Genomic DNA, 23,513 nt, shown 5'->3' with positions numbered 1-23,513 from the left:
CAGGGGAGTACTTGTCTCTAGAGGATCTTCACTGCTGCTCCAGGTTTTGTGTAGACAGAACTGATCTAAGACCTAAGACCGGGGCAGGATAGATCACTGAGGCACTGCAGGTCTGACCAGTAAAGAGACCTCTGCTACATTTAACTGCTTCTGTCATCTAACAGGAGCGATGACATTAATTTTCACTTCTTCCTGAATCAGCCCTGAACGGAAAAACAATTGATAATTCTTTGGTAAACTTTATTGCTTGAGTGAGTTAACATTTGGTGAAAGGACCAGCTGTGATGAGTTACATTTACAGTGAGAATGACACTATAGACATGCTCATTGTGAGCAACATTATTTCAAGTGAGAAACGGTGACGCATGCTTGGCTGATTGTCACATCTGATAATATTTAAGGAAAACAGAAATGTCTGTTAGAACAACAACTCTGTTTCACCTTTTAGAGCAAAGCACATTTAGCAAATGTCTGTTTAACCCAAGGAAACGTCCTATGCTGCTTGAAAATCTGCATCGATAAAGCTGCACAGTCTGATGAAAAGTTCCACAGCTGCGTCACAACCTCATTCTCGTCATCAGTTCAATAGTCATTCATTCTTTTTGGCTGGAAGTCCTGAGCGGGCGAGGAACACTGGAAGAAGAGCCAGAGCTCCCAGAGCCACCGTCACTAACGGTCGGTAAAAAAGCCAACCCACTCCAATGACGAGAAGAGACAGCGAGCAGGACACGCACAGGGCAAAGATCTTCAACCCGACAGACACAAGGTCTCTGAGGACGGGAACCCAGTCCACTGCAGGAAAAACACAGACAGGGGCTGTGAATGAAGGATGGAGTTCACGCAGGATGCGGCTGAACAGCAGCAGTGAGTGTGGACTTACCCAGTGTGTAGATGATGCGCATGGTCAGCTGAATACTGAGGAACATGAGAGCCCAGCCCGCAGCCCTCAGACCCCATGTCTTCATACTGTTGCTCTTTTGTTCCCTCTCAAACACCTCCTGCACAGAACAACACAGCCTCAACAAGTACCAACCATACACGAAACATGCTTTAACCACACGCTATAAATATGGATATTGTAACTATGTATATCACAATATCTCTTAAGAAATGAAGTCAAAAAAGTTCCACACTGACCTGTGCAGAGAGCTCCTCCAGATAGAGGATCTCCAGAGAGTCTCCTGACCTGGTTTTAAAGGGTATCAGCCGCTCCCCTCGCTGCATGGCTACGACACTGACCTGAAAAACAGTGTTTTCACCAGCGTCAAAACCTGAAACCCGACTCTGTGCGAACTAATAGTTTGAATTCATGCAATTCAACAGCCTTTATGAAAATGAATAAAGTTATTTTCAATCAAACATCTCAAATGTGACGACAGGACACGTTTCTTCCTGCTATGTGACGGTGAACTGAACATGTTTGAGGTTTTTGACCGACTGAAGGAAAGAATTGTCGTCTGGAGCACCTACAATTTGAGCCGGGCCGAGGGGCGAGTTCTCACCACTCAGTCCAGCGAAGGAGAATCTCACCCGCACGTCCCCGACCTCAGGAATCAAGACAAATTCAAACTTGTTAAATGCGGAAGAAGCAACGCAAAAAAAAGAGTCAGGGTGAGTGTTACTGTGAGAAGCTGACGTCTTGATGCTCACCTCTGGCCTGCGCGGGGTCTGAGTGTGATAGAAATAGTCGTCATGGATGGAGAGGAAAGGGTCCAAGCTTATGAGAGGAAAATCTCTCAGACTCAGTGTCTGGAAGTTATTTATCTGCTCCACCAGGCCTGAGGAAGACAACAAAATCTACTCACATACAACACCACCTCTGTGTGATATGCGTGTGTGTGTTTAGTGACGTACCTTTAGACAGGATGAACGGTCCGGCTCTGACTTCAGGTGCCACCACTGTTACACTCTCGACTGCCATGGCACTGAGGCACAAAGACCAAGTGAAAATAGAGCACGGACACATAACACACAGATAACACAATCGACTTTAAAATGTGTCAGTACCTCGGGTTCTGGTGACCAATTTCCTTGTCAAAGTTGCGACTGTTGACCAACTCTGACTTCCACTCGGTGTCTAGAGAAAAGAGTCAACATGCTTCACTTCACATCCAACAGTCAAACCAAAGACTTAGTCTCAATAATAATAATAAAATAAACTCACTGTAGGTGTATGTTGTCTCTGTCTTGGTTTCACCGTCCTCTTGATAGTCCCTGAAATCAATCACACGGTAACATGCCACCGTGAACACGTTTGCTCTTTATTCGAGCCAACATTTTTGCACCTGGCCACACCCTGAGTGTTGACAACAGACTCACTTGCTCTCTTGGTACTCCACCCACTGATACATCTCCACCTCCCTCTTCAGCTTCACCGCCTGCACCACCACTCTGTAGTTGGGATCATGGAGGGGCTGCACAGACACAGGAGCACATGAATAAATACATACAAATACATGTGAACTGCACTAAAGTCAGACATGTTCTTTTTTTAATTATTACAATTTGACTTACGAGGACCACACAGACAGAAATATTTGTGAATTTAAAAAATCTGATGGTACACACCGAACTGACATAACATTATGACCACCTTCCTAATATTGTTACATCTCCCTTGTGCCTCCAGAACAGTCTTTTGAGGGTGTCCTGTGTCTGGTAACAGGATGTTGTTAGTGGGGGTCTCTGGGTCCTATGGGTTGAGGGGTGGGGCCTCTGTGGATCATCCCACAGATACTTGATCAGTTTGGGATCTAGTGAATTTGGAGGCCAGGTCAACACCTTGCGCAGTTCTCCATGTTTTTGTTGTAAGTCATTCAGACGTTTCCCAGCAGGACATTGAATTGTCACAAGACAGTCAATGTTATTTACTTCTCCTGTCAGTGGTCATAATGTTGTGGCTAATCTATGTATAAGGACACAACATATACTGAAAAGAAAGTGTTCATAAACCACCTCTAAAAAAGCCAACACGTCCGACTATGTCCAGAAATGTTCAGGAAGCTACTTTCTACCGTTTCATTAAATCCACTTCACCTTGACACCAAGTTCAACAGAGCCGTGTATAAACCGTGTGTAAACCGTGTGTAAACCGTGTGTAAACCGTGTGTAAACTGGCAGCGTGGAGGGTGGTCTACCTGTGCCGTGTGCAGCTGTGTGGACAGGTGAACTAGTCGGTCATTGTTCTGCACGTCGAAGCCGGAGTACGGCCCCAGCGACACAACCTGAGAGAGGCCTTCATCCAGGGAAGACGCTGTTTGCAGAGCCCGTCCCTGAGGAGAGAGGGAGACTCTGCTGTTAAACCGACCAGCATCAGTACGACCCCAGCAAACACCTGATCTGAAGCCCTTGTTCCCTCCGTGTGGGGGCGTCTTACCTCATTGGTGAAGAGGATGTAGATAGAGAGGAAAAACAGCCCGACGCCAAGAACTGTTCCTCCGGCGGTTTCGCTTAGTCGCTCCAGGAATCCAGGGTTGGACTGAGCAGACACACGCTTGTGCTGGTCTCGGTTTTTGTCTGTGAACTAAGAGAAAAAGGAGAAGAATAGAAGCTGAATAGTAGCTGCAACTAAACATAGAGTGAAACACTGCACTTACTAAACGTATGGTTCTGCTTATACGTACTTCCATTTCTTCCACTAAAGTAACATGTAATGAGTTACTTTAAGTGCTACAAATGTTCAGTATGTTCTGATTACTTGAACATAATATTTAGTCATGACAGGATTCATTCAAATACAATGAATTTCTAACCTACAGGTAAAGCTTGCATGTCTCAACCTGGTTGTTACTTTTATGCTCATACATCTCTTGTCTTTTCGTTAGAGACAGGTTTACTTAAATGACTTGTTTAGTAAACCTATGCACTTGAATGCACCACACAACTCTGTGTCCCATGTCCCGTGTCACCCACTGAGCCGTGGACATTATGACACACCTCTTTCGTTCTTTCTAAACTCACATTACACTTTACTCGGTGAATAAAGGCTCATAAACAAACTGAGAGTAACATATTTATCACACCATACATGGTCCGTTCGCTAATTTACGACGTCGCCAGTGAATTAGTGGCTAGTTAAAGTTAAGGCGATGGGTGGAAGTGAAGCTGAAAAGGCGGCAGTAAAGATGCTAACGTTGTGTTAAAGTTACATTAGCTGCACAAATAATGGTCGTTGGTCAAATAAAAGCCACAGCCCCGTTATTAGAGCACCACTCACTGTCTGAGCTGAAGACATTTCTCTGACTTCTTGTTCACAGAAGATGATAACAACGACCTAACGACGGCTGCAAACTGAATTGACTGACACACTAACTGTCGCCCGAAACACTTTCACTCGGAGCGTCCCGACACACACCCAGGAGGGCGGAGTCTGACAAGTTATTAGGTCTTTGTATCAGCCTCAGACAGCCGAGTGTCCGGGTCGAGACTGCGAGCGCGCCCAAGTAGAGACAGAACCGGTGTCGTATTAGAATCCGTTTCCGTGTCACCCGGGGCATCATGGGTAATGTAGTGGCAGATATTTTAAGGGGCGTTGTTGGTCATATTTTCTTCACTTTGTGATGAAAAGTATTTTCTCAGTTGTTGTAATTAGACACAAGTTTGAGTTATCTGTACTTTACTTGATTATTTTCACTTTTCACTAAAATGACAGTTAGTTACTTGAAAGATTAGGACACTAGCTGGAGTCTGCTGTCATGTTTGATATGTTTATTAGCGGTTCACATAAGACACATGCACAGGAAAAAAAAAAAAAAAAAAAAACACTTACACAAAATACCACACAAGTAAAAGTACTGAGTATTTAAGCCAATAAAAACCCAACCACATAAAAAGTCTCTCAGACATCACAGGTTACCGCTTAAAAATGTTTAAAAATGACACATAGACAACAATAATATGTCATAGGGAACACCATAGGGAATACCTCACAACAAAAATCATAAAAGAATATTAATGTTATTGTATTCAGAGTTTTACTGAAGTAAACATAACCAATAATGCATAATCTTCCTCTCTTTCTTGCTCTCTGCGGCTCTCACCCACCTTACGTAGATGTGCAAGTTTTAAGAGGATTATGGCAAAGGGGAACACAAAGCAATTCACCTATCATCCCGCCTGATTCTGTCTGTCTGCACATGCACACACGGACAAACACACACACACGCTGCAACGGACTGCAGTCAATAAGAGGAACCTAGGACCAACAGGAACAGAGTGAGAGAGAAGAGGAGCCACTGTGAGGATGCAGGAGTATGATATTATAGTGCTTGGAACCGGACTTAAGGTAAGAACACTCGTAGTTGTTGTAAAATATTGCTGTTTGGGATTAGTAGCATCTTACTGTATGTACTGTAGTTATTCCCTCTAGTCTATGAGCAAACCAAAATGTATTTTGTTGTGTAGTCATTAGTAATGCTATTAATTAGATATTATTATTGTTGTTATATTTCTAACATGTATTTATTAAATTTGTAATAAATCCCAATTAAATAAATAAAAATTCAGCAGCCATCATAAAGAGTTCTCATGTTATCCTCATTAAAACCTCCTCACACCAGGTGAAAACCCACTCAGACGTCTGTGCGTGCTTTGTTTAACACGCACCAGACAAAACAGCACTCATAAGTGCTAAAGAAAAAAATAATCATACCTCAATATAATTGTAGTCATCTCTTTATCAAATTCATCTTCAAACTGTTACTTTTATGAGAATAATCCTTTAATAGAATTAGCAGAACTCTTATTTCACGCTGTCGATAAACTGGCAGACTGACTGAGCTGCTGCTGGTCGTTCAAAGGGATCAGCTGGCATCATTGTATTAGTCCTGGTCTGCACATGGCACACTGCTAATGGATTCTGACAACATTTGACCCGCTAACTAACCTCTCCCATGTCTCTTTCAGGAATGTATCCTCTCTGGTTTAATGTCTCAAAGTGGGAAAAAGGTCCTTCACATTGACAAGAATCCTTATTACGGAGGAGAGAGTGCATCCATTTCTCCGCTTGACGAGGTGTGTTCTAGCAAACATAAATTAAACTAACAGACGCGTGCATGTCTCTTGTCCCGAGGCCGGTGGCTGTGTCAGTGACATGTGATGTTTGTTTAATTTACAGCTCTTCAAGAAATTTAAAGTTCCAGGTCCTCCCAAGTCCTTGGGCCGTGGGAAAGAGTGGAACGTTGACCTCATCCCCAAATGTTTTCTTGCAACTGGTAAGAGTCAAGTGAACCTGAACGTGTTATTTCTTTAGCCTAATAGCATAACTGCCTAAGTCATTTTTGACTTGCTGTTATATAATATCAATAAAAATGTGCTTGCTAAAAATGGAATCGTTTAAATGTGACTTAGGTAATTATGCTATTAGGCCAATGTCTGTGGAATGCTTATTTAGCTGTTTTACTTTAAATGAGTGAATGCTACGTTTCTGGCTGTGATTACTTCAGGTCAGCTGGTGAAAATCCTGGTGCACACAGAAGTTACTCGCTATCTGGACTTCAAAGTGGTTGAAGGCAGCTACGTTTACAAAGCAGGCAAACTGCATAAAGTCCCTGGAACAGAGGAAGAGGCTCATACCTCAGGTGATGAATTAAATTACTAATTTGCAAAAAAATATAAATAAAATGTGCAAAGTTTGTTTTAAATCTCAACATTTCCACATTTCGTGTTGACATTTTTGGTATTTTTGCTGCAGTGTAGGCCTTTGGGGAATGTTATTTCAATCCTCTATATACGTTGCACATGTCTGGACTTGAAGTCGCTGCACTTTTTAAAATAATTTTACATACAAATATCTTTTGCCATATTATAATATACTATATATATATATTATATATCTTCAGATCTTATGGGGATGTTTGACAAGAGGAGGTTCAAGAAGATGCTGCTCTTCGCCCAGAATTTTGACTTGAGAAACCCTCGCTCTCATCAGGATGTGGATCCTCACAAAACAACCACACGGGACCTGTTCACTCGCTTTGATCTAGGACTAGATGTCATAGAGTTCACAGGTCATGCCATAGCGCTACATAGCAACGAGAGGTGAGACACAACGAGAACTTGAATAAATCTGATAAGACAAATAAACAAGCATAGATGATGGTTGTGGCCTCTCCCCTGGTGTCTTTGCAGTTACCTGGACCAGCCCTGTCTGGAAACCATTAACCGGATCAGGCTTTACTGTGAGTCTCTCACCCGCCACCACTCCAGTCCATACCTCTACCCTGTGTACGGCCTGGGTGAACTGCCACAGGGATTTGCCAGGTTAGACTCACATTAGTAGTGAAGAGTCTGCCTGAATGCTTTCATCTGAGGTGGATTTTCAGTAAATCCTTGAATATTCAAAAATATAAACGGACACATTCACACCCACGTAAATGCGGCTTGTATAGTTTATGTTACCGCTCCCGGATCTGTGTGTTTCAGGTTGAGTGCAGAGTACGGAGGAACCTTCCTGCTGAACAGGGCCGTGGACGAGATTGTGATGGAGAACGGCAAAGTGAAGGCTGTGAAATCTGAGGGGAAGGTAGAGGAGACGCAAGCAAGTGGGTCCAGAAGTGGAGCTGTGCGCTCACTGATTTTGTCTTCTCTCTCCGTCTAACAGCTGTTCCACTGTAAACAGTTAATCTGTGATCCCAGCTACGTTCCCAACCGAGTCAGGAAGGTGGGGCGTGTCGTGAGGGCGATCTGTTTATTAAACCACCCGGTTAAAAACACTCACGAGGCCAACTCCTGTCAAATCATCATCCCTCAGACACAGCTCCACAGGAAGTCAGGTATGTTGTGAAGCAAAACTTGACAATAAATCAAACTTGTCTGATCAAATCATTACAAGATAAAGTGAAGTTGTGCAGGTGAGAATTTGATTGCTTGATTTTGATTTTGGCTTCTGTTTTGCCCATGCAGACATTTATATATCTGTGGTGTCCTATGCCCACAATGTGGCCTCAGATGGGATGTATATTGCCACAGTGAGCACGGCCGTAGAAACCAGCAGCCCGGAGAAGGAGGTGCAGCCGGGGCTGGAGCTTCTGGAGCCCATCATGCAAAAGTTAGTGACACTGTCAAGGCATTAACTTTAATATTTGTCATCAACTTGGCAGTCATTTAATGAACCTTGTTTCCTGTCAATTGAATCTAGGTTTGTGTCTGTCAGCAACCTGATGGTCCCAAACGAAGACGGACAGAAAAGTCAGGTAATGATGGGAAAAGCAAACAACATGAAACCTGATGAAACTGTGGAAGTGTGGTGCGTTTAGTGACTAGTCTCCACTCTGCCCTCTCTCCTGATTAGATATTTGTGTCTCGCTCTTACGACGCAACAAACCACTTTGAGAATGAATGTGAAGACATCAAGGACATGTACCGCCGTCTCACTGGGGCAGCGCTCTCCTTTGGAGGGTCACGACACCAGTCTCATAACTCTGATGACGACTGAGAAGGTCTTTCAGCCAGGAGGCCACGACAGATGATCATACTACAGAGTGTTACGTAGCATGTAGAGTGTGTTGTGCGTGTGCTATTTAAAGCACTATTTAAGGCATGGAAGGTTTTCATTTCCTCAATTTATTTCCTGTAATTTCCCCTCTGCAAAATATTGTTGCTGTTTGTAAAACAGAAGTTTCTTTTGTCAGTTTTATAATTTCCTTATTCTGACTTAATATTTTGTTATGAGACAAGTTCAAAAAAAAAAAAAAAAAATCAGCAATGCAACTTACTGCATGCTGTTGACAAAACAGTTCAGAAGACAACTTCAATATATTTGTTAGCAGTTTACGTAACTCAGAAGTCAACTGAATGTATATTATTAACATGCATTCATGTAATACTTTTACAGACAGGAGAATGTGACCTGAGTGGAGCAGATTATCCTTCATTTTTCTTGAGCACCAGTAGTAAAAGTAATCAGGCGGCAGCCTGCATGTGATTGACAGGATTTAGTGGTTCAGACTGACGCTGGGCGTGCTGCACAGAGGCAGATGATTAGAGATGAATCACAGTGATGTGTAGAGGATTTGTGGATTCTCTCGTGGACGGGGCTTACGTGTGAGAAGGACAAAGCCCCAGAATTATGTCATATGATGCACACGCAGCTTTGTGAGTGGCATCGCTGCTGGAGGCAGAGGACAAACAGAGTTAAGAGGATTAGTCCAAATGAAGGACAGACGTCACTAACACTAACTCAGGTAACTGGCTGCAACATAGCTGTTGAATATGGATCCGTTTAAACTGATGCTAAACTAAAATTTAAAAACACACAGTAGCATGTTGAGGTGGTCTTACTGTAGATTTATGGTGTGCACAAAAACAAATTAAATGCATTACAGTTGAAATATCATTTTCTGCATGTCAAGCATCTGTCATACATTTATTATACAAAGAAGACTTGTATTTGTACACAACAGTATGGTTATACTTTACTACAGCTGAATTCACTAGCGGCTTCACTCGACTACATTCACCTGCGCTCTTGTTCATTTTAAGCACACGCCCAAAGTTGCATTCACGTCCAAATCTAGATTTCATTGCCAGCTTTAGAACAGCGACACGCAACAAGCTCACGAAGAACCCAATGACGACTGCTCGAAAAAGCTGACAGGAAACTCGTCATCATCAGTGCAAAACATTTATCTTTACGTCTGAGAAAAGTCTCAAATTGCTGCTCTCACACTGTTCATCAGAGAGAATATCAGATCCCTGTGACAAGGACACATTGATATATAAATAAATAACTGTTGTAATGAAATATCAGGATGGACGTGACTGAGTTTGTTCCTTTGGGAGCGTTGTGCAGAAGCAGAATAATCATCTCATTTTTCCCTGAACCTCCATCTGTCAGCAGTCAGTCCTGGCTCATGTTGCTCATTTCCGCGTGGCCTCTAGGGCTGTGCTGACTGAAGGAGGGATCAGAGCAGCGGCTGCTATTCTTCGCTCACTGAGCAGGAAGTTGAAGGTCGCGCAGGCATTCGGCTGCAAAATGATGAAAAGATGAAAAAGAAAGACATAAATATTTGCTGTCTTTGACCTGAAGTCTGTCATAGTGTCATTATGACGTCACCGCAGTGAGACTTTACCGTGTCCTGCACCTCCACAGCAATGCCTTTGCGGTTGAGAAGAGCGAGGACTGTGGGGTCAATTCGTTCAAGCCGCGTGCCCGTGCCCAGGACGAGAATCTCTTCACGAACCAAGAAAAAAAAAAAAAGACAAGAATTTGTATGCCACACATGCACTTAGGTTAGTGGCTAATTCAAGGGAAAACACCAGTAACTTCACTGCGATAAATAATAAACAAAGAAGCTTCCATACAGTGCACGAGTGCTCACTAAAAGGTCTGACGAAATCATCACATCTCAAGTCAGTTCATTTTATTCATTTAAATTATTGTTTCAGTGTTCTGCATTACCACTGCAGCAAGCAAATGAAAGAGAAACCATTTCAGAGACCTGCAGACAATGCTGAGGATGCATAACACCTTTCTTTTCATTTAGTAAGTTTTATTTTTACCTAGTCTTGGTTCAATCATGTGGAACAGAGAAACACTTTCTTCTGTGATGTCTTTATAGCTGCCAACCTGCACAGAGAGAGATTTAAACCCAGAAGAAAAAACACAGATAGTTGTTAAACTTCAATGCCGACAAGCAGACGATGTAACTGAGACGGTTGTTTGACTCTCACATTCCACTGGAGGATGGCAGGAGGCAGCACAGCGCAGGGGCCGAAGACCTTGTTGCCGTCTATGTTGAACCCTGAAGAACTGTAGCTGTGAATGAGGATCCCATTGTCTCGATCCTTCTGCATGACAGTCACCGTGGTGCGCTGGTACATCTCATCGTCGGAGGGTTCCAGTCGATGACCACGACACAGAAATGGGCTGGAGGAGAAGACAAGGAAATGAAGTTAGACGGTTCCCACTAATCACTGTAAGTTGTGTTACTGCAAAGCTTGCTTTTGGCCTAAGCTGTGTCTGCGAGGGGTACCCAGGCTGCAGAATTGTTGCCAAACGGCCCAGTTTAAAAGCCAAAAAAATCAATGCCAACCTTCTGACAGTAGTACCAGCCAAAAGCTTCAGGCTTTTTTTCCTTTCTTTTTTTTTGAAAGATGGTAACAAACATTTCTGTCTCAAACTATTTTCTTTGCAGTGGCACTTTCACTTTCCTTAACAAAAAATTCTGCAAAGTTCAGCCATTCTTTGTTTTTGGGATACACAGCACATTTTTAAGTCAGCTGCTGCCACACAAGGCAGAGAACAGTGCAGCAGAGGATGAACGTTCCCTGGAACAAGCGGGAGTTACACAAATATCCTCCAGATGGAGACAGAGATGCTGCACAATGAAGTGTTAAAACTATTTCTTGTTGAAGAACCATGAACGTCAGTAAAGACTCGTTGCATTTATTACATCTCTAAGTTTTATTTTAAGCACCTGAAATAATGTAATATTAATATTACATACACAGAACATGCAGACATTCAATACACAGGACACTAAACATATGCATTAAAATGAACTTGGAATAACAGACAACTGCTACAGTCTACACATAAAACATGATGAATTTGAACGATATAAAAGAACAAATTGGTCAAGAGGAGAAAGAGAACGACTAAAAAGAGGCCCAGACATAGGAAAATATAGGACAAATAAAGAAAAGCATAACACAAACAGAGCCATGTCTTTAAACCTAAGTGAGCGAGCGTCTTGACAACCAGATTTTTCTGAAAGTTTACTGCAACAGTTCTGTAAATGTTCAATTCAAATTTCTGCATCGCCTGAATATTTAAACTCTGTAATTAGCCAACTTGGATTTTTCTTTTAATAGTTTAAATCATTATTAGTGCAAACATGGCAGACACCGTGTGGATCACAGCTTCTTAAATGCGAGGACATGCATCTTTTCTCCTGTTCATTTTAATAGTGCTGTTTGTTGGACAAATCAACCAACTTGGTTTTTAGGTTTTGGGACACAGTCATTAAACATTTTCATCATTTACTGACTATTTAACATGAAATTAGTACTAAATCACCCCTGAGACAGTACTAACTGTCTGTACTGATGAATATACAGTCACCTTTAGTAAATAAGTTAGATCTATCCCCATCACACGAAAAATAATACACATTATAATGAGTCTTAGTAATGTAGTTTTTCTTGAGGTAGATCTATAGGTTTACAAACTGACTTAAAAATTGTTTAGTTAAAGCATCTTATAACATTACATAACAATAACATCTTAATGTCATTGTCTCCAAGGCTTCGCCCATTCAGATGGGATAGAAGTCATTTTAGGACAGTTATTTAAGCGACTTCCTTTCTTGAGCCTAAATTCGTGACCAGCCTTAAATGAAAGTCCATCATACCTGGAGAGAGCGGGCACAGCCCTGGAGGAGAGCAGGAAGCCCCGGGCTGAGCTCTGAAGGAGGAATCTGGCACATACCACACTGGCCATGTTGACGGTGTCCGCCACCGGTGTCAATGTGGGGGAAGGACTTCTGTGTAACACCAGGCGATCATTTCCGGTGTTGTGTAAGGCAAAATCGATCGATTTTTTTTATCTTTTATCTAACAAAGTGATTATTTTACTTTTAGATTATATGATTTACATTTATATCACCGAATAAAACACAGAGGTAGAAATGAATTTATCCTACTATAACAGTCCTGCCTAAATATTAGCTTAAAGTGTTTCTGTTCTGTTGTAAAAGAAACATGTGCTGTTATAAGTTTATACAATTCCATAGGTAATACAATTCAATAGTACTACAAACAACATACTCTGCAAAATAAAAACACAGCTGATCAACAGCCCTCTGTTATTTTAAACAGATGCTCAATATCCAGTATCCAGTAGCAACATTACACAGACAGAAGAATCACAACACACACAAACACACCAATAAAAGGGTTAAAAAAAAAAGAGCTGAGAAGAGAAGAAGATGCAAAGAGCAGTAGGTATGTATAAAAAGAATGTATAAAATGCACAAGGATATTTAAATATATACAATACAAGGATATGAAAAAAATATGGTCATAATCTATAAACATACATAGGCAGAGGCTTTGCACAACATTATATAAGAGTGTACAATGTGAACATGATCTAACTTGTATAGAGTTAAGTATATAAGTACTTGTAAGAAGCTATCCAAGATTTATCAATATAAATATATCAGCTATATAGCATATTTAGATACAGAAGTTAGGAAAAAGAGAATTCTGTAGAGAATAATTTGCAGAAATTGTTTTATTTTTTCTTATTTTATTGATGGTTATTGTTTGTATTAAATTAAAGATTTAATAGGGTGTATGTAAAATAAAATTAGAGCAAGAAATGCAGTCTACGAGATCGAGCAGCTCTGCCCTCGATTAAAATGCCTGGGGGGCGTGTCCAGGGAGTAACAGCGCCCCCTGCGGTCTTTACTGGAAGCTGTCAGGTCAGATGATCGGGGCTACATTGTAAATAGACAGCGGTGATCCTCCGTGGCCATGCCTCCGTGTTCTCTCTGAATCTCCTCCTACAGAGCAGATCCTTTCCACTCACACTCTTCAGATAACATTTCTCTGGCTGGTTTCTGGTCGCCTCGCTGCGTCAAAGTGTTATTGAAGTATGTACCGGTCTCTGTACGCCTTCCGATCCGCGGAGCCCAACTCGCTGCACTTCGCGGCCGGAGAAACCTTCCTAATCCTGGAGAGGAGCAACAAACACTGGTGGCTGGGGTCCCGCTGCAGCTCGGGGGAAACCGGCTACATCCCCTCCTCATACATTGAGAAAATACAGGTATGCTCCGCTGTTCCGATCGGAGCTTGTCTCCGTTTGATCTCAGTGAACCCAGGACTAGGCTGCACCCTGGGGTGAAGGGGAATCAAGTGAATGCTGCGTAGTTACTGATGGGATCGGGAGAGACAGATCCAGCAAGACACTCCGTGCTGTGTGTACATGCTGCAGTCAGCGAAGGCCATGTTGAAGCTGACTGCTGATTATTGCCCGGAAGGAAATGCATGCTTGTGGAAGAAGCCATAAATAATTCGGGAAAGGTTGCATTAAGTAGGATCTTTTTTGTCTGCACTGCAGCTGCTGACTGCGACAAAGAGGGGAGATACAGGATGGGACAGGAAAGGAGTCAGGAAAGGATGGGGCATGACAGGAGAGGATGATAAGGTCCAAAACAGAATCGGATATGAGACAGAGTAACTCCAAGGACAGGACTAACACAGGGAGCTATTGTTTGTGCTCAGATTGGAATAATTTGCTCCTGTGGTTATCCACTACCAGGAATCATCCTCTGCCAACCTTCTTATTGTCTAATAAGTAGTTGCTCCCTTCCACACAGCTCCGGTCTTCTTCCCAGTCACACCCAACCCAGGAGACTCCTTTTCCCAAGCATCCAGACTAACAGTGAACTAGTTGAAGCTTGTACATGTTGTAGTGTGTATCAGAGCAGAGGAATGCTCCAGCTCCTGTAGTTAAAGGCTGTGGACGTTTAATGAGCCCGAATGTGAGGCCTCACTGAACACGTGTGACTCGAGTTAAAAGGCTGTTTTTTTGTTAGATAACTGTCCTAGTTTGGTTCTGCCCGGAGTCACAAATGTCCCCGAGCCACAATTCTGTCCTGTTTAGTTTAAAGTTTAATCATTTTGCATGCTGCCACTTTAATGAATATTTAATTTGTTCATCCTTCACCCGTATTCTCTGTGTTTCTCTGTAGGCTCCAGAGCAGGATGAGGTGTTGCAGTCCATTGACAGAGCCATCGAGGGCATCCACAATGTGGCCTTAAAAAACGGAGGCAAATACAATCTCGAACAGCGGGACGTTCTTCAGTGAGTCATCGCACGATGATTCCAGCACTACGTTATTTGCTCCGTGTTATGAATCTTTATCCTCCTCTGTTACAGAAAGCTGATCCATCACAGAAAGGAAACGCTCGCTCGGCGAAGTTCTTCTTCGGCCTCCGCTCACAAACAAGGCATCCCATCTTCCAGCAGTGAGATATCTCTTAGTCAGACACCTCCTCCACCCAATGGCCTTAACCGAGAGTATGCGCGACAGGGGAGCATGCCGTTATCAGGCAGCATGGACAGTATGCAAGGAGAACAGGGTTTTTACCAGGTAAAAGCAAACACACAGACAGATTAATCTGCTTTGGGTCGTCTGCTGGAGTTTGTCTTTGCTACATCTCCGTCAAGCTGCATCTACATGTCTAAGTAACATCCACATGAATGAATGTCAGGTCCAAAAGTTTCCCGGCAGAACGTTGAATTGTCACAAGATGGTCAATGTTATTTACTTCTCCTGTCAGTGGTTTTAATATTTTGGCTGATCAGTGTATCTATCTATCTGCCTGAATACAGAATACACAGACATAACAGATTTATTTTATGTGATTTAATGACATTCATTTTCAAAAGAAGCAATACCGAAAAGACTGAGATAAAACAGCGACATATCCCATGCAAATTGTTTGAGAATTTAGGTTTGTTCTTTTCTTTCTTCTTCAAACTGCAGAATAACAAACCTCAAACCTACAAACCTCAAAATAACATACATATAGTTCTCACAGGTGTGCCTCTGAGTGCGCTGAGACTGTGACGTCTATGTGGCGAACATAGAGAAGGCCTGAATATAAATATAAATACGTTCAAAAGCAGACGCACAACGCTGTGGCTGGTCGCTATAAATGTAGGTTCTGTTACAGTGGTTAGTCATTCAACCATGGTTCCTGTTTTGTGCATGAACTAGCTGTCAGAAACTTCCACCACGTATTGTTCAGGTGTCATTACTGAATCCATTTTATGAGAGTTGATGGAAACTATTGTGACAATACAAGCATACATTGATCAGCTATAACATAATGACCACTAACGTCCCAAAGTCCCCAGAGTTGATGAGGAAAAATAGACAAGTGGAAGAACTTGAGTGATTTTTTTACAAGAGCCAAATTAGGATGGTTAGAGGACAGGGTCAGAACGTCTGTGGAGCTGGAGCTCTTTGTTTGCAGTGATCACTCACTATCAGAAGTGGTCCAAGGAGGGAAAAGTCGCTGTAAACTGGCAACAGGGCCAAGTCTTAACGACAGATACCACACACATCTTCACATGTCTAGTGGACTTTGTGCTTCATTGGGTCAGGGCTGTTTTAGCAGAAAAAGGGATACAATTTTAGATTGCTAGTCATAATGTTATGGCCGATCAGCATGTAAAGTATTTTCTGTTGTAAATGAATTGCTGTTTTTAATTTAGTCAGACTCCTTTTTATTAATCAGACTACTTCACTACTCTTTTCATGGAAACACTTTATTGACCTTTTTTAACAGCAGACATGTTGACCTGTCACCGTAGCGACAGCTCAGGTGTGTCCAATGATGACGTAACTGGATTAAGTGTCTCAGTAAATTATGACAGTGAACCTGAAGGAGCCAGAAGGCACAAAAGCAGAACCTCCCCGAAGTGGAATGCCGCCATCATTGATACACTCTGTGCCTTGTGATGACTCAAGACTGCTGTGAAAAAGGCAGATTGTAAATCATGGACGTTCTTGACAGAAGTGATGCTGTCTTACTACCTTGGTCCAGCTCATCAGTGTTATGAGACGCACCTATTTCGCTGCATTTAAGGCGTGAACCTCTGCAATTGAGGATCTTTGTTTTTCATAAAATCATAAAAGAAGATAAAATAATCTGCACTATATGTAGATTATTACAGTGTGCGCAAAACATGGAGCATTTGCAAAATGTTTACTTGTAAAAGTAGTGTAAGCAGTGTGAAATGAGAAGCTTTTTTCCTTTTTTTTTTACAACTGTTGGTCATATGAAATAGGGTGAGACATTTTTTTTTCAATAAAGAGACTATTTTTTTTAAATGAATTATAAATGATCGTTGCAGCTCGTCACAGTCATAATTATGTGTCAAAACACCACAAGTCCTCTGTGTACTTTAGTGGACTGGGGCCTCTTGTTGTCCCTGTAGTTCAGTGTAGCCCTCGTTGCTAACTCAGCCCTGCCGGTTTCCCCCCTTGCAGGTACCACCCCAGGCTCGACGTGCAGCTCCGATCACGCCGCCTCCCCCAGAAAAACAGAAAAACACCCGACGCCCAGGTTGGTGCACATCAGCAGAAACCTGCACTTTAAATCCTCGTGTCATCACCTCATCGTCGCCAGATTACAGTGTTACACGTTGTAGCTGCAGCTACCTGCTGCAGCTCTCTACTTGACAAACACTATTCTTGGTAAAGTCATTCCTGTTCACGCTCTGTAACTGGAGCTTCTCTCTCTGTCAGCAGAACCGGAGGTCCCCTCCAGGGTGTCCTCTCTTCCTCCGTCCCCTGCTCCGTCCCTCACGATCAGCTCCAACTCTTTAGAGTCCGGCTCCTCCCACTCTCTGGTCTCCTCTGAGGTCAGTCTACCGAGTGTTTCCAGCACCCCTCCTCCTCCCGTGCCGTCCCGCGTGAAGCCTCCTGCGCCGCCTCCAGACGCGCTGCCTCCTGACTCTCCTACCCAGCCAGCTCCTGCAAAGAAAAGCCCGGCGCCGCAGCCACCCAAGGCCACTCCTCCTTTACAGCTCACCGAGGAAGAGCAACCAGAGACTGATTGGCCTGTAGCCCCCCCATCTATTGCTGAAAGCCCCCCTGGCAGCCCCACAACCCCTGAACCGGTTCCCATGACTATTGGAGCTGAACTCATCGAGCTGGTACGGAAGAACACGGGCTTGAGTTACGAGCTGTCGCGGGTCGCTGTGGGCGTGGTGGTCGGCCACCTGCAGACCGCCTTGCCTCAGGCCTCCTCTGCTCTGGAGCAAGTTCTCCTTTCGCTGGTGAAGAGCAAGGTCAGATTTGTTTTCATTACATCATGTGGATCCAGCATCCTTGGGGCCCGGGCCAGTTCAAAAGAGAATACCAGAGTCGTTTCGGGTTACAGCTCAGTCTGCATTTAGCTGACATTTCTCAGTATCACTCACTCATCTTTAAACTCAAGCTTTGCAATGTCACGTCAGGCTTAAAATGAAGTGCTGAATGCTTCCTGGCAGGATTTTTTCAGTTCCTTTATCTGGGGGTGCGGTGGTTAATGGTGCGATGACTGTGTAATGTAACCCAAATCACAATGGCTGCCAGCTTTTTGCTGCATGCTGTATTTACATCGTGGCATACGTGACATAAGTGACTCCACTCATGCAGTGAAATGACTTGAACCCTCTGTGGTCTAGTTAGAAGCCCCGTTAGTGTTCATATATATATGTACACACACACACATATATATATATAACACCCATCTTAGGGTTAATGAAACAGTGCAGTTATTACTAAGCAGTGTCTGTACATGTTGGTTTTAATTAACATATTCCCAGTTACTTTCAGATAAAGCCCTGTTCTTAAGGCAGTAAAACATGTTGTGCTATCTGCACAGACTCAGTGGATGGAATTATTTATAATCGTAGCGTTGCCTTATTCTGCCATAGCACCACGGTTGTTAATTTCTAGTTATAGGTGCTGCCGCTTTGCAGGTTATTTCATTTTCATAATCACTGGGGGTATCACTGTCTGCTGTCAGTCAAGCACCAAACAACAGAAAATGAAGTCATCACATACATTTTCATCAGGAGCTAATGGAGATAAAGGCAGAGTGAATATACAAACTAACATGGCTCTAAATAAAGCAAACAGGCGATAGGTCTAGCAATCTAATGAAATGTGAATACCCCAGCGACATGTTTGCAGTTTGTTGCACAGCCCCCACTTATCTGAATGTCCCTTAATACACTTCTGCAGGCACCGTAAAGAGGTTGTTGTTTAAAACTAGCTAGACCCACCCCCACCCACATGTCTCAGTTAATCTAAAAATCTAAAAATAACCATATTTTGACTTGTGATGTTTAATGTCAACGAAACAGATACTGTGGTTGTTTGATGTTTTTTTTCTGTCTCTGTAGGACCTGAGTGCAGCGCTGCCGCAGGGCCAGGTGTGTCACGATGAACAGCGTCTGGAGGTGATCTTCAGCGACCTCGCCCGTCACCGCGACGATTCCCAGCAGCGCAGCTGGGCGCTTCACGAGGACCACGCTCTCATCGCCTGCTACCTGGAGGAGCTGCTGAAGATACTGGTATGATGCTGATCACAGTACACAGCATGTTCACAATAGACTGATGGAAGTGAAACCGGAATAAAATCATCACATCAAATTATTGTGTAATAATAGGACAGGGGGTTCATGTAAAATATCAGACCACTAATTCCTCATAAATTATAGACTAGAGAGCGTAAAGGTTTGTTATTGTCATCATAACATGAACGTTTTGACTGGGATGAATCTGTGAACCCAGGACCCGTCCAGATGTTGTGTTGTAAACACCAGACACGTCTGATAGGATCAGAGCGGCTTAGACGACTCCACAAATCCGATTGGGTGTTTAAGGACTGAATCTGGAAACAATTCAGGCTGCTGAATGATCGTTGTTGGCACTGTGTCCTGACGAAAACTCACATCAGGGCTGGGACGTTAATGGGCTTTAATCTGGTGGCGAGACCACAGCTGATCATAGATTATGAAGTTACATAGTTAGGATGTTATTATATCACTGCTGTAACAAATAAAATCTGCTCGCACCCTCAGACCGATGCTGAACCAGAGGTGTGTAAGAGGATGTGCAAGTCCAACCACTGTGAGAACGTGCTGTCTCTGGTGTCATACTATCAGATGGTAAGATTTTATTAAGAGAAAAACAGTGATGGCTTTAAAAGAACAGCTTTCATTTTTATATAATCTGCCACTTTACCCTGTTATTATTGTTCAGTTCAAACTTAGGTGACGAACAATGTTCTCGGTTTTTATCTCAAATAGCCTCGATCTCAGTTGAACCCCCATCGCTGTAGTATTATTACACGTTTGTGTGTGTCTGGTTGAGACCGGCTCGTTGTTGCCCTCCTGCAGGAGCACCGCGTGTCTTTGCGGCTGCTGCTGCTCAAAGTGTTCGGGGCGATGTGCAGCCTGGACGCCACTCTCATCTCAACCCTGCACAACTCCATCCTCCCCATGGAGCTGGCCAGGGACCTGCAGACCGACATTCAAGGTGACGAATAGTAACCGTCTCCGGTTTATTATCTTCAAATTAATTCATATTTTTACTCTGAGTCATGTTTCTGTGTATGTTTCCACCAGAACACCAGAAGATGTGCTACACAGCTTTGGTGCTTACTATGATATTCTCAATGGGCGAGCAGGTGCCATATCATCACTACGGTATGATCTATTATTTTGTTATTATATAAAGCTACGTGACCATGCATTTTCCATTATATCTGACAGATGAACTGTTTATTGTCAACATACATAGAAGGTTGACATGTGGCTTAATATGTGTATCAAAGGGACTTAGCTTGAAGTGATTATAGAGTTCTAATCCCTGCTTTCAGAACACTTGAATGCTGACTTTGTTCAGTTTCTGCTGGGTGTGGTGGAGGACGGCCTTCCCTCTGATCCCACGGAGCAACTGCCTGACATTTTCCTGAACCTCCTGCTGTCATTCAACCTGCACCACACAGGTGACAACAACATCAAGTTTTTTTTTTGTTTTTTTTTTAGCAGCACTGTGATGAGCCATAGAGTCAGGAAATGTACAGCTGAAACAGATGAAGGTTTCAGTTCCAGTGTCTGGTTTCATACAAGTTGACCAACATAAATGAGAGTTTACTTTTTTCGGTGCTTTTACAGATTTTTCGTTTCGATGACATGCTAGACTTCTTTTCACTCATCATAAGTACTCTCTCTGTGTCTTGCCTGTGTCGTTCAGCGCCCAGCAACAACGTGATCATGGACGAGCTGAAGAAGAAAAATGTGAAGATCCTGTCAGAGAAAGTGCTGCTGCTTCTGAACAGAGGCGGTGAATACCATTTTTTGTCATATTTCCTGTTTTTTTTTTTTTAGAACAAAGTGCCGAGTTACTTTTATGCCTAATAAAATACTTCCCCTTCTCCCCTCCAGACGACCCCGTGTGTATGTTCAAACACACCCCGCCCGCACCGCACTCGGTGCTCAAGTTTCTGCAGGACGTGTTCGCCGACCGAGACACCGCGGACATCTTTTACCGCACAGACATGATGGTGATGATCGATATAGCTGTTCGACAAATATCTGACCTTTCACCCGGAGATAAGGTGAGACACGGGTACAGTGCACAGTGTCTGATATGATCAATTACTCTGGCTTTAGAGATGCTGGTAGGCATTTTAAACGGAGCAAAGCTGGCTGTTTAGATGAAGAATAAGAATAATCAGTCCACTACCTGTAGCGATATCTGCTGTATCAATGATTTCTTACCTGAACATAGTCATTTCTCTTTGCTCCCCTTGTGTAGCTGCGGATGGAGTATCTCTCCCTTATGCACTCCATCATTCGCTCGACGGATTACCTCGAGCACAAGCACCGCCTGTCTGACCTGCAGGGGGTGCTGCAGAGGATTCTCAGGGAGGAGGAAGATCCGGGAGAGGATGAAGGGAGCGCAACAGCGAAACAGATGGATAAGCTAATTGTACAGCAGATCTACAAGGAGTTCCCACAGATCTGTGAGAACCAGGACTAACCTTATCAGTATCATGCTCACACACTGTAGTCTGCTCCCGTCTGCTGCAGGGAGGTACGATAAAGCTTGAAAGAGGAGGAACCGATGTCTGAGGGCGAGTTAGATTCTGTGCCAGCCTGTGCTGAGAGAACCAGTTTTGCCAGTGTCTTTCTGAACTTGTAGTCCAGGGCCGCAGCCTGCATGTGATGTTTATTTCAGAAAGATCCTTACTGGTTTCACAGCTGCTTCATTCTTAAAGACATTTGATTTGAATAATGGGTGTGATGTTTATTTGGGGTGTTTAAGAAGAGGAGAAACTCGGACTAAAATAACAATAAAAAAAAAACCTTGCGAGGTTTTAATCGTACTTAAAAATGAAAAATAGCCAAAATATAGGCCAAACCTTGAAGCTGTACTCAAATGAATTCTTAGCAATAATGTCTTTCTGAACCTTACATGGACTAACTGCATGTACTTTTGAAAATAAAGTAACAGTGATCAAGGCAAAACTTTACTTTAATCAAACTAATTTCAGAGAAAATGGAAAGATTTGTTACAGAGAGGCAAATCTGTAGTTATAGTACACGTATCAGTGCCATTATTTCAACATTGAGAGAATACTTTGAACCTTTATGTGCTTCCCTTTCAGTGGGACCAAACTACTGTGTGTTACTGAGAGTATTATTTTCTTTGTAGAGTACCGTGCTCTTAAAACTGACATCCTACTTCCTTCCCCTTGTTGATCATACAAATTAAAGGCAAGCAGAAACCACTTGAACGAGTTTAATATTAGTCTAGTGAGAAAAGCACATCCTGACTCATGCGTTATCGTTACTAAGCTTGTAGCTGAGTTGCTGCTGCTGCTGCTGCTGCTGCTGCTGCTGCTGCATATCGAGTCTCCCTCCTGTGGCTGCATCATTTCTCTCCGGTACCTTTGGCTTTTCTGACACTTTAAAATAATCTCTGTACCTGCAAATGCAATTCTACAAAATAAGAAGTTGTCTGTTGACTGTTTACAGATTCAAAGTAACTGTGCTGCACTACGGCTTTATAACAACTTGCTGTCAAGTGCTAAGTCTTAGCCGCCATAAGCTGTGGCTTCGTGGAGAGGAACAGTGTTTATTATCTGAGATAATGCATTAGTCAGTGTTCTAGTCTCATTGTCTGACTGAAAATCAAAATGGAAGAAGAGGAAAATGCAGGGAATTTATTTGTTCTCCTTGTATGTTTTTAATAATTTAACAGTGAAATGTACCATCCTTCATTCCCTCATTAACGTTGTGATGTTGTTCTCCCATTGTACACTTTACCCGCTCTGATTTTGTCCCTGACATAGAAGGCTGACGCAACTGATATCATATTTTAGTTCACATCCAAGTGTTCTTTTTTTGACTAAATTGCGTTTCTGTTTACAGTGCGTGTATGTGTTTGTGTGTGTGAGTGTTGAACCTCTCCATGGTTAACATTGTCTGCAAAAGTGCTGCGGCTGTGTCATAATAAAACTAATAAAGCTATATTTTAACAGTGGAACTTGTTTTGTCAGATTTCTTGTTGAACATGTGGTGGTTATATTTTGGTAAAATTTACAACACGATAGAACTTCAATTAAAAAATTATGTGAACATGTTTGTCACACTATTATACTCTTGAGTTTTGGCAGCAAAATTAGCACAGGCAAGTTTTATTCATTTATTAATTTGACTTTATGTGTTTACCTTTTTTTTGTTCCATTTTCCATTTCAATGCAACTTATTAGAAAAATGCTGGGCATTGGAAATTGATTCATTTTATTGTGGCTTTTTTGTCGTTAATTTTAATTTTGAAAATACACTTCTTTATTAATAATTAATTTAATACGGATGGATGAAACATGAGACGAGTAAGTAAATGAAATTTAGAAACACAGATTTAAAATAAACCTCATTTCAAAAATGATTTGTCAAAATAATCATAACTGCATTAACATGTTTTCCT

At 42.5% G+C, this 23,513-nt stretch overlaps 4 protein-coding genes across 5 annotated transcripts; 2 read left to right on the top strand and 2 right to left on the bottom strand.

Moving 5' to 3' along the window:
- Positions 1-225: 225 nt before the first annotated feature.
- Positions 226-4,448, bottom strand: LOC125006962 (transmembrane protein 43). Its single transcript, XM_047583498.1, has 12 exons — positions 4,217-4,448; positions 3,377-3,523; positions 3,138-3,272; positions 2,320-2,414; positions 2,165-2,214; positions 2,008-2,077; positions 1,855-1,925; positions 1,651-1,778; positions 1,471-1,545; positions 1,138-1,239; positions 881-998; positions 226-792 (listed from the first exon to the last, which is right to left on the bottom strand). Exons 1-12 carry the CDS (start codon positions 4,232-4,234, stop codon positions 590-592), a joined length of 1,212 nt encoding a protein of 403 aa, XP_047439454.1. The 5' UTR covers positions 4,235-4,448; the 3' UTR covers positions 226-589.
- A 547-nt stretch (positions 4,449-4,995) lies between these two features.
- zgc:112334 (uncharacterized protein LOC619199 homolog) lies at positions 4,996-9,127 on the top strand. Its single transcript, XM_047583600.1, has 11 exons — positions 4,996-5,284; positions 5,905-6,012; positions 6,116-6,212; positions 6,444-6,578; positions 6,840-7,038; positions 7,129-7,260; positions 7,423-7,522; positions 7,601-7,772; positions 7,903-8,047; positions 8,138-8,192; positions 8,291-9,127. The coding sequence occupies exons 1-11, from the start codon at positions 5,243-5,245 to the stop codon at positions 8,432-8,434; spliced, it is 1,329 nt and encodes a 442-aa protein (XP_047439556.1). The 5' UTR covers positions 4,996-5,242; the 3' UTR covers positions 8,435-9,127.
- Positions 9,128-9,264: 137 nt separating this feature from the next.
- Positions 9,265-12,485, bottom strand: ndufaf3 (NADH:ubiquinone oxidoreductase complex assembly factor). Its single transcript, XM_047583602.1, has 5 exons — positions 12,354-12,485; positions 10,672-10,867; positions 10,501-10,567; positions 10,071-10,171; positions 9,265-9,966 (listed from the first exon to the last, which is right to left on the bottom strand). The coding sequence occupies exons 1-5, from the start codon at positions 12,440-12,442 to the stop codon at positions 9,859-9,861; spliced, it is 561 nt and encodes a 186-aa protein (XP_047439558.1). The 5' UTR covers positions 12,443-12,485; the 3' UTR covers positions 9,265-9,858.
- Positions 12,486-13,404: 919 nt separating this feature from the next.
- On the top strand, positions 13,405-23,066 carry LOC125007035 (NCK-interacting protein with SH3 domain-like). Of its 2 annotated transcripts, none has more exons than XM_047583597.1 (13): positions 13,405-13,771; positions 14,700-14,812; positions 14,888-15,101; positions 17,010-17,085; positions 17,268-17,812; positions 18,914-19,084; positions 19,595-19,681; positions 19,913-20,051; positions 20,141-20,221; positions 20,395-20,523; positions 20,772-20,861; positions 20,963-21,135; positions 21,336-23,066. In XM_047583597.1, the coding sequence occupies exons 1-13, from the start codon at positions 13,601-13,603 to the stop codon at positions 21,558-21,560; spliced, it is 2,214 nt and encodes a 737-aa protein (XP_047439553.1). In that variant the 5' UTR covers positions 13,405-13,600; the 3' UTR covers positions 21,561-23,066. The 2 variants fall into 2 exon arrangements, with proteins under 2 accessions (XP_047439553.1, XP_047439554.1); XM_047583598.1 differs by having other exon boundaries at positions 13,407-13,771; positions 17,271-17,812.
- The last annotated feature ends 447 nt before the right edge of the window (positions 23,067-23,513 follow it).

This window comes from Mugil cephalus, chromosome 4, assembly GCF_022458985.1.
Source record: "Mugil cephalus isolate CIBA_MC_2020 chromosome 4, CIBA_Mcephalus_1.1, whole genome shotgun sequence".
NCBI classification, from domain to species: Eukaryota; Metazoa; Chordata; class Actinopteri; order Mugiliformes; family Mugilidae; genus Mugil; species Mugil cephalus.
The sequence above is the reverse complement of the archived record's forward strand: the minus strand, read 5'-3'. Positions and strand labels throughout refer to the sequence as shown.

What these genes read in the sequence shown, in the direction of transcription:
- zgc:112334 (XM_047583600.1), top strand. Translation starts at nt 5,243, where the DNA reads ATGCAGGAGTATGATATTATAGTGCTTGGAACCGGACTTAAG. An exon ending in GGAAGAGGCTCATACCTCAG is followed by an intron (nt 6,579 to 6,839) that starts GTGATGAATTAA and finishes ATATATCTTCAG; the next exon opens with ATCTTATGGGGATGTTTGAC. An exon ending in AAGACGGACAGAAAAGTCAG is followed by an intron (nt 8,193 to 8,290) that starts GTAATGATGGGA and finishes TCTCCTGATTAG; the next exon opens with ATATTTGTGTCTCGCTCTTA.
- LOC125007035 (XM_047583597.1), top strand. Translation starts at nt 13,601, where the DNA reads ATGTACCGGTCTCTGTACGCCTTCCGATCCGCGGAGCCCAACTCGCTG. An exon ending in GAACAGCGGGACGTTCTTCA is followed by an intron (nt 14,813 to 14,887) that starts GTGAGTCATCGC and finishes CCTCTGTTACAG; the next exon opens with AAAGCTGATCCATCACAGAA. An exon ending in GAAAAACACCCGACGCCCAG is followed by an intron (nt 17,086 to 17,267) that starts GTTGGTGCACAT and finishes TCTCTCTGTCAG; the next exon opens with CAGAACCGGAGGTCCCCTCC.
- ndufaf3 (XM_047583602.1), bottom strand. Translation starts at nt 12,442, where the DNA reads ATGGCCAGTGTGGTATGTGCCAGATTCCTCCTTCAGAGCTCAGCCCGG. An exon ending in GCTGTGCCCGCTCTCTCCAG is followed by an intron (nt 10,868 to 12,353) that starts GTATGATGGACT and finishes CTTCTCCTCCAG; the next exon opens with CCCATTTCTGTGTCGTGGTC. An exon ending in CTGTGGAGGTGCAGGACACG is followed by an intron (nt 9,967 to 10,070) that starts GTAAAGTCTCAC and finishes ATCATTTTGCAG; the next exon opens with CCGAATGCCTGCGCGACCTT.
- LOC125006962 (XM_047583498.1), bottom strand. An exon ending in AGAGACAACATACACCTACA is followed by an intron (nt 2,078 to 2,164) that starts GTGAGTTTATTT and finishes TCTTTTCTCTAG; the next exon opens with ACACCGAGTGGAAGTCAGAG. An exon ending in GCGCATCATCTACACACTGG is followed by an intron (nt 793 to 880) that starts GTAAGTCCACAC and finishes TTTTTCCTGCAG; the next exon opens with TGGACTGGGTTCCCGTCCTC.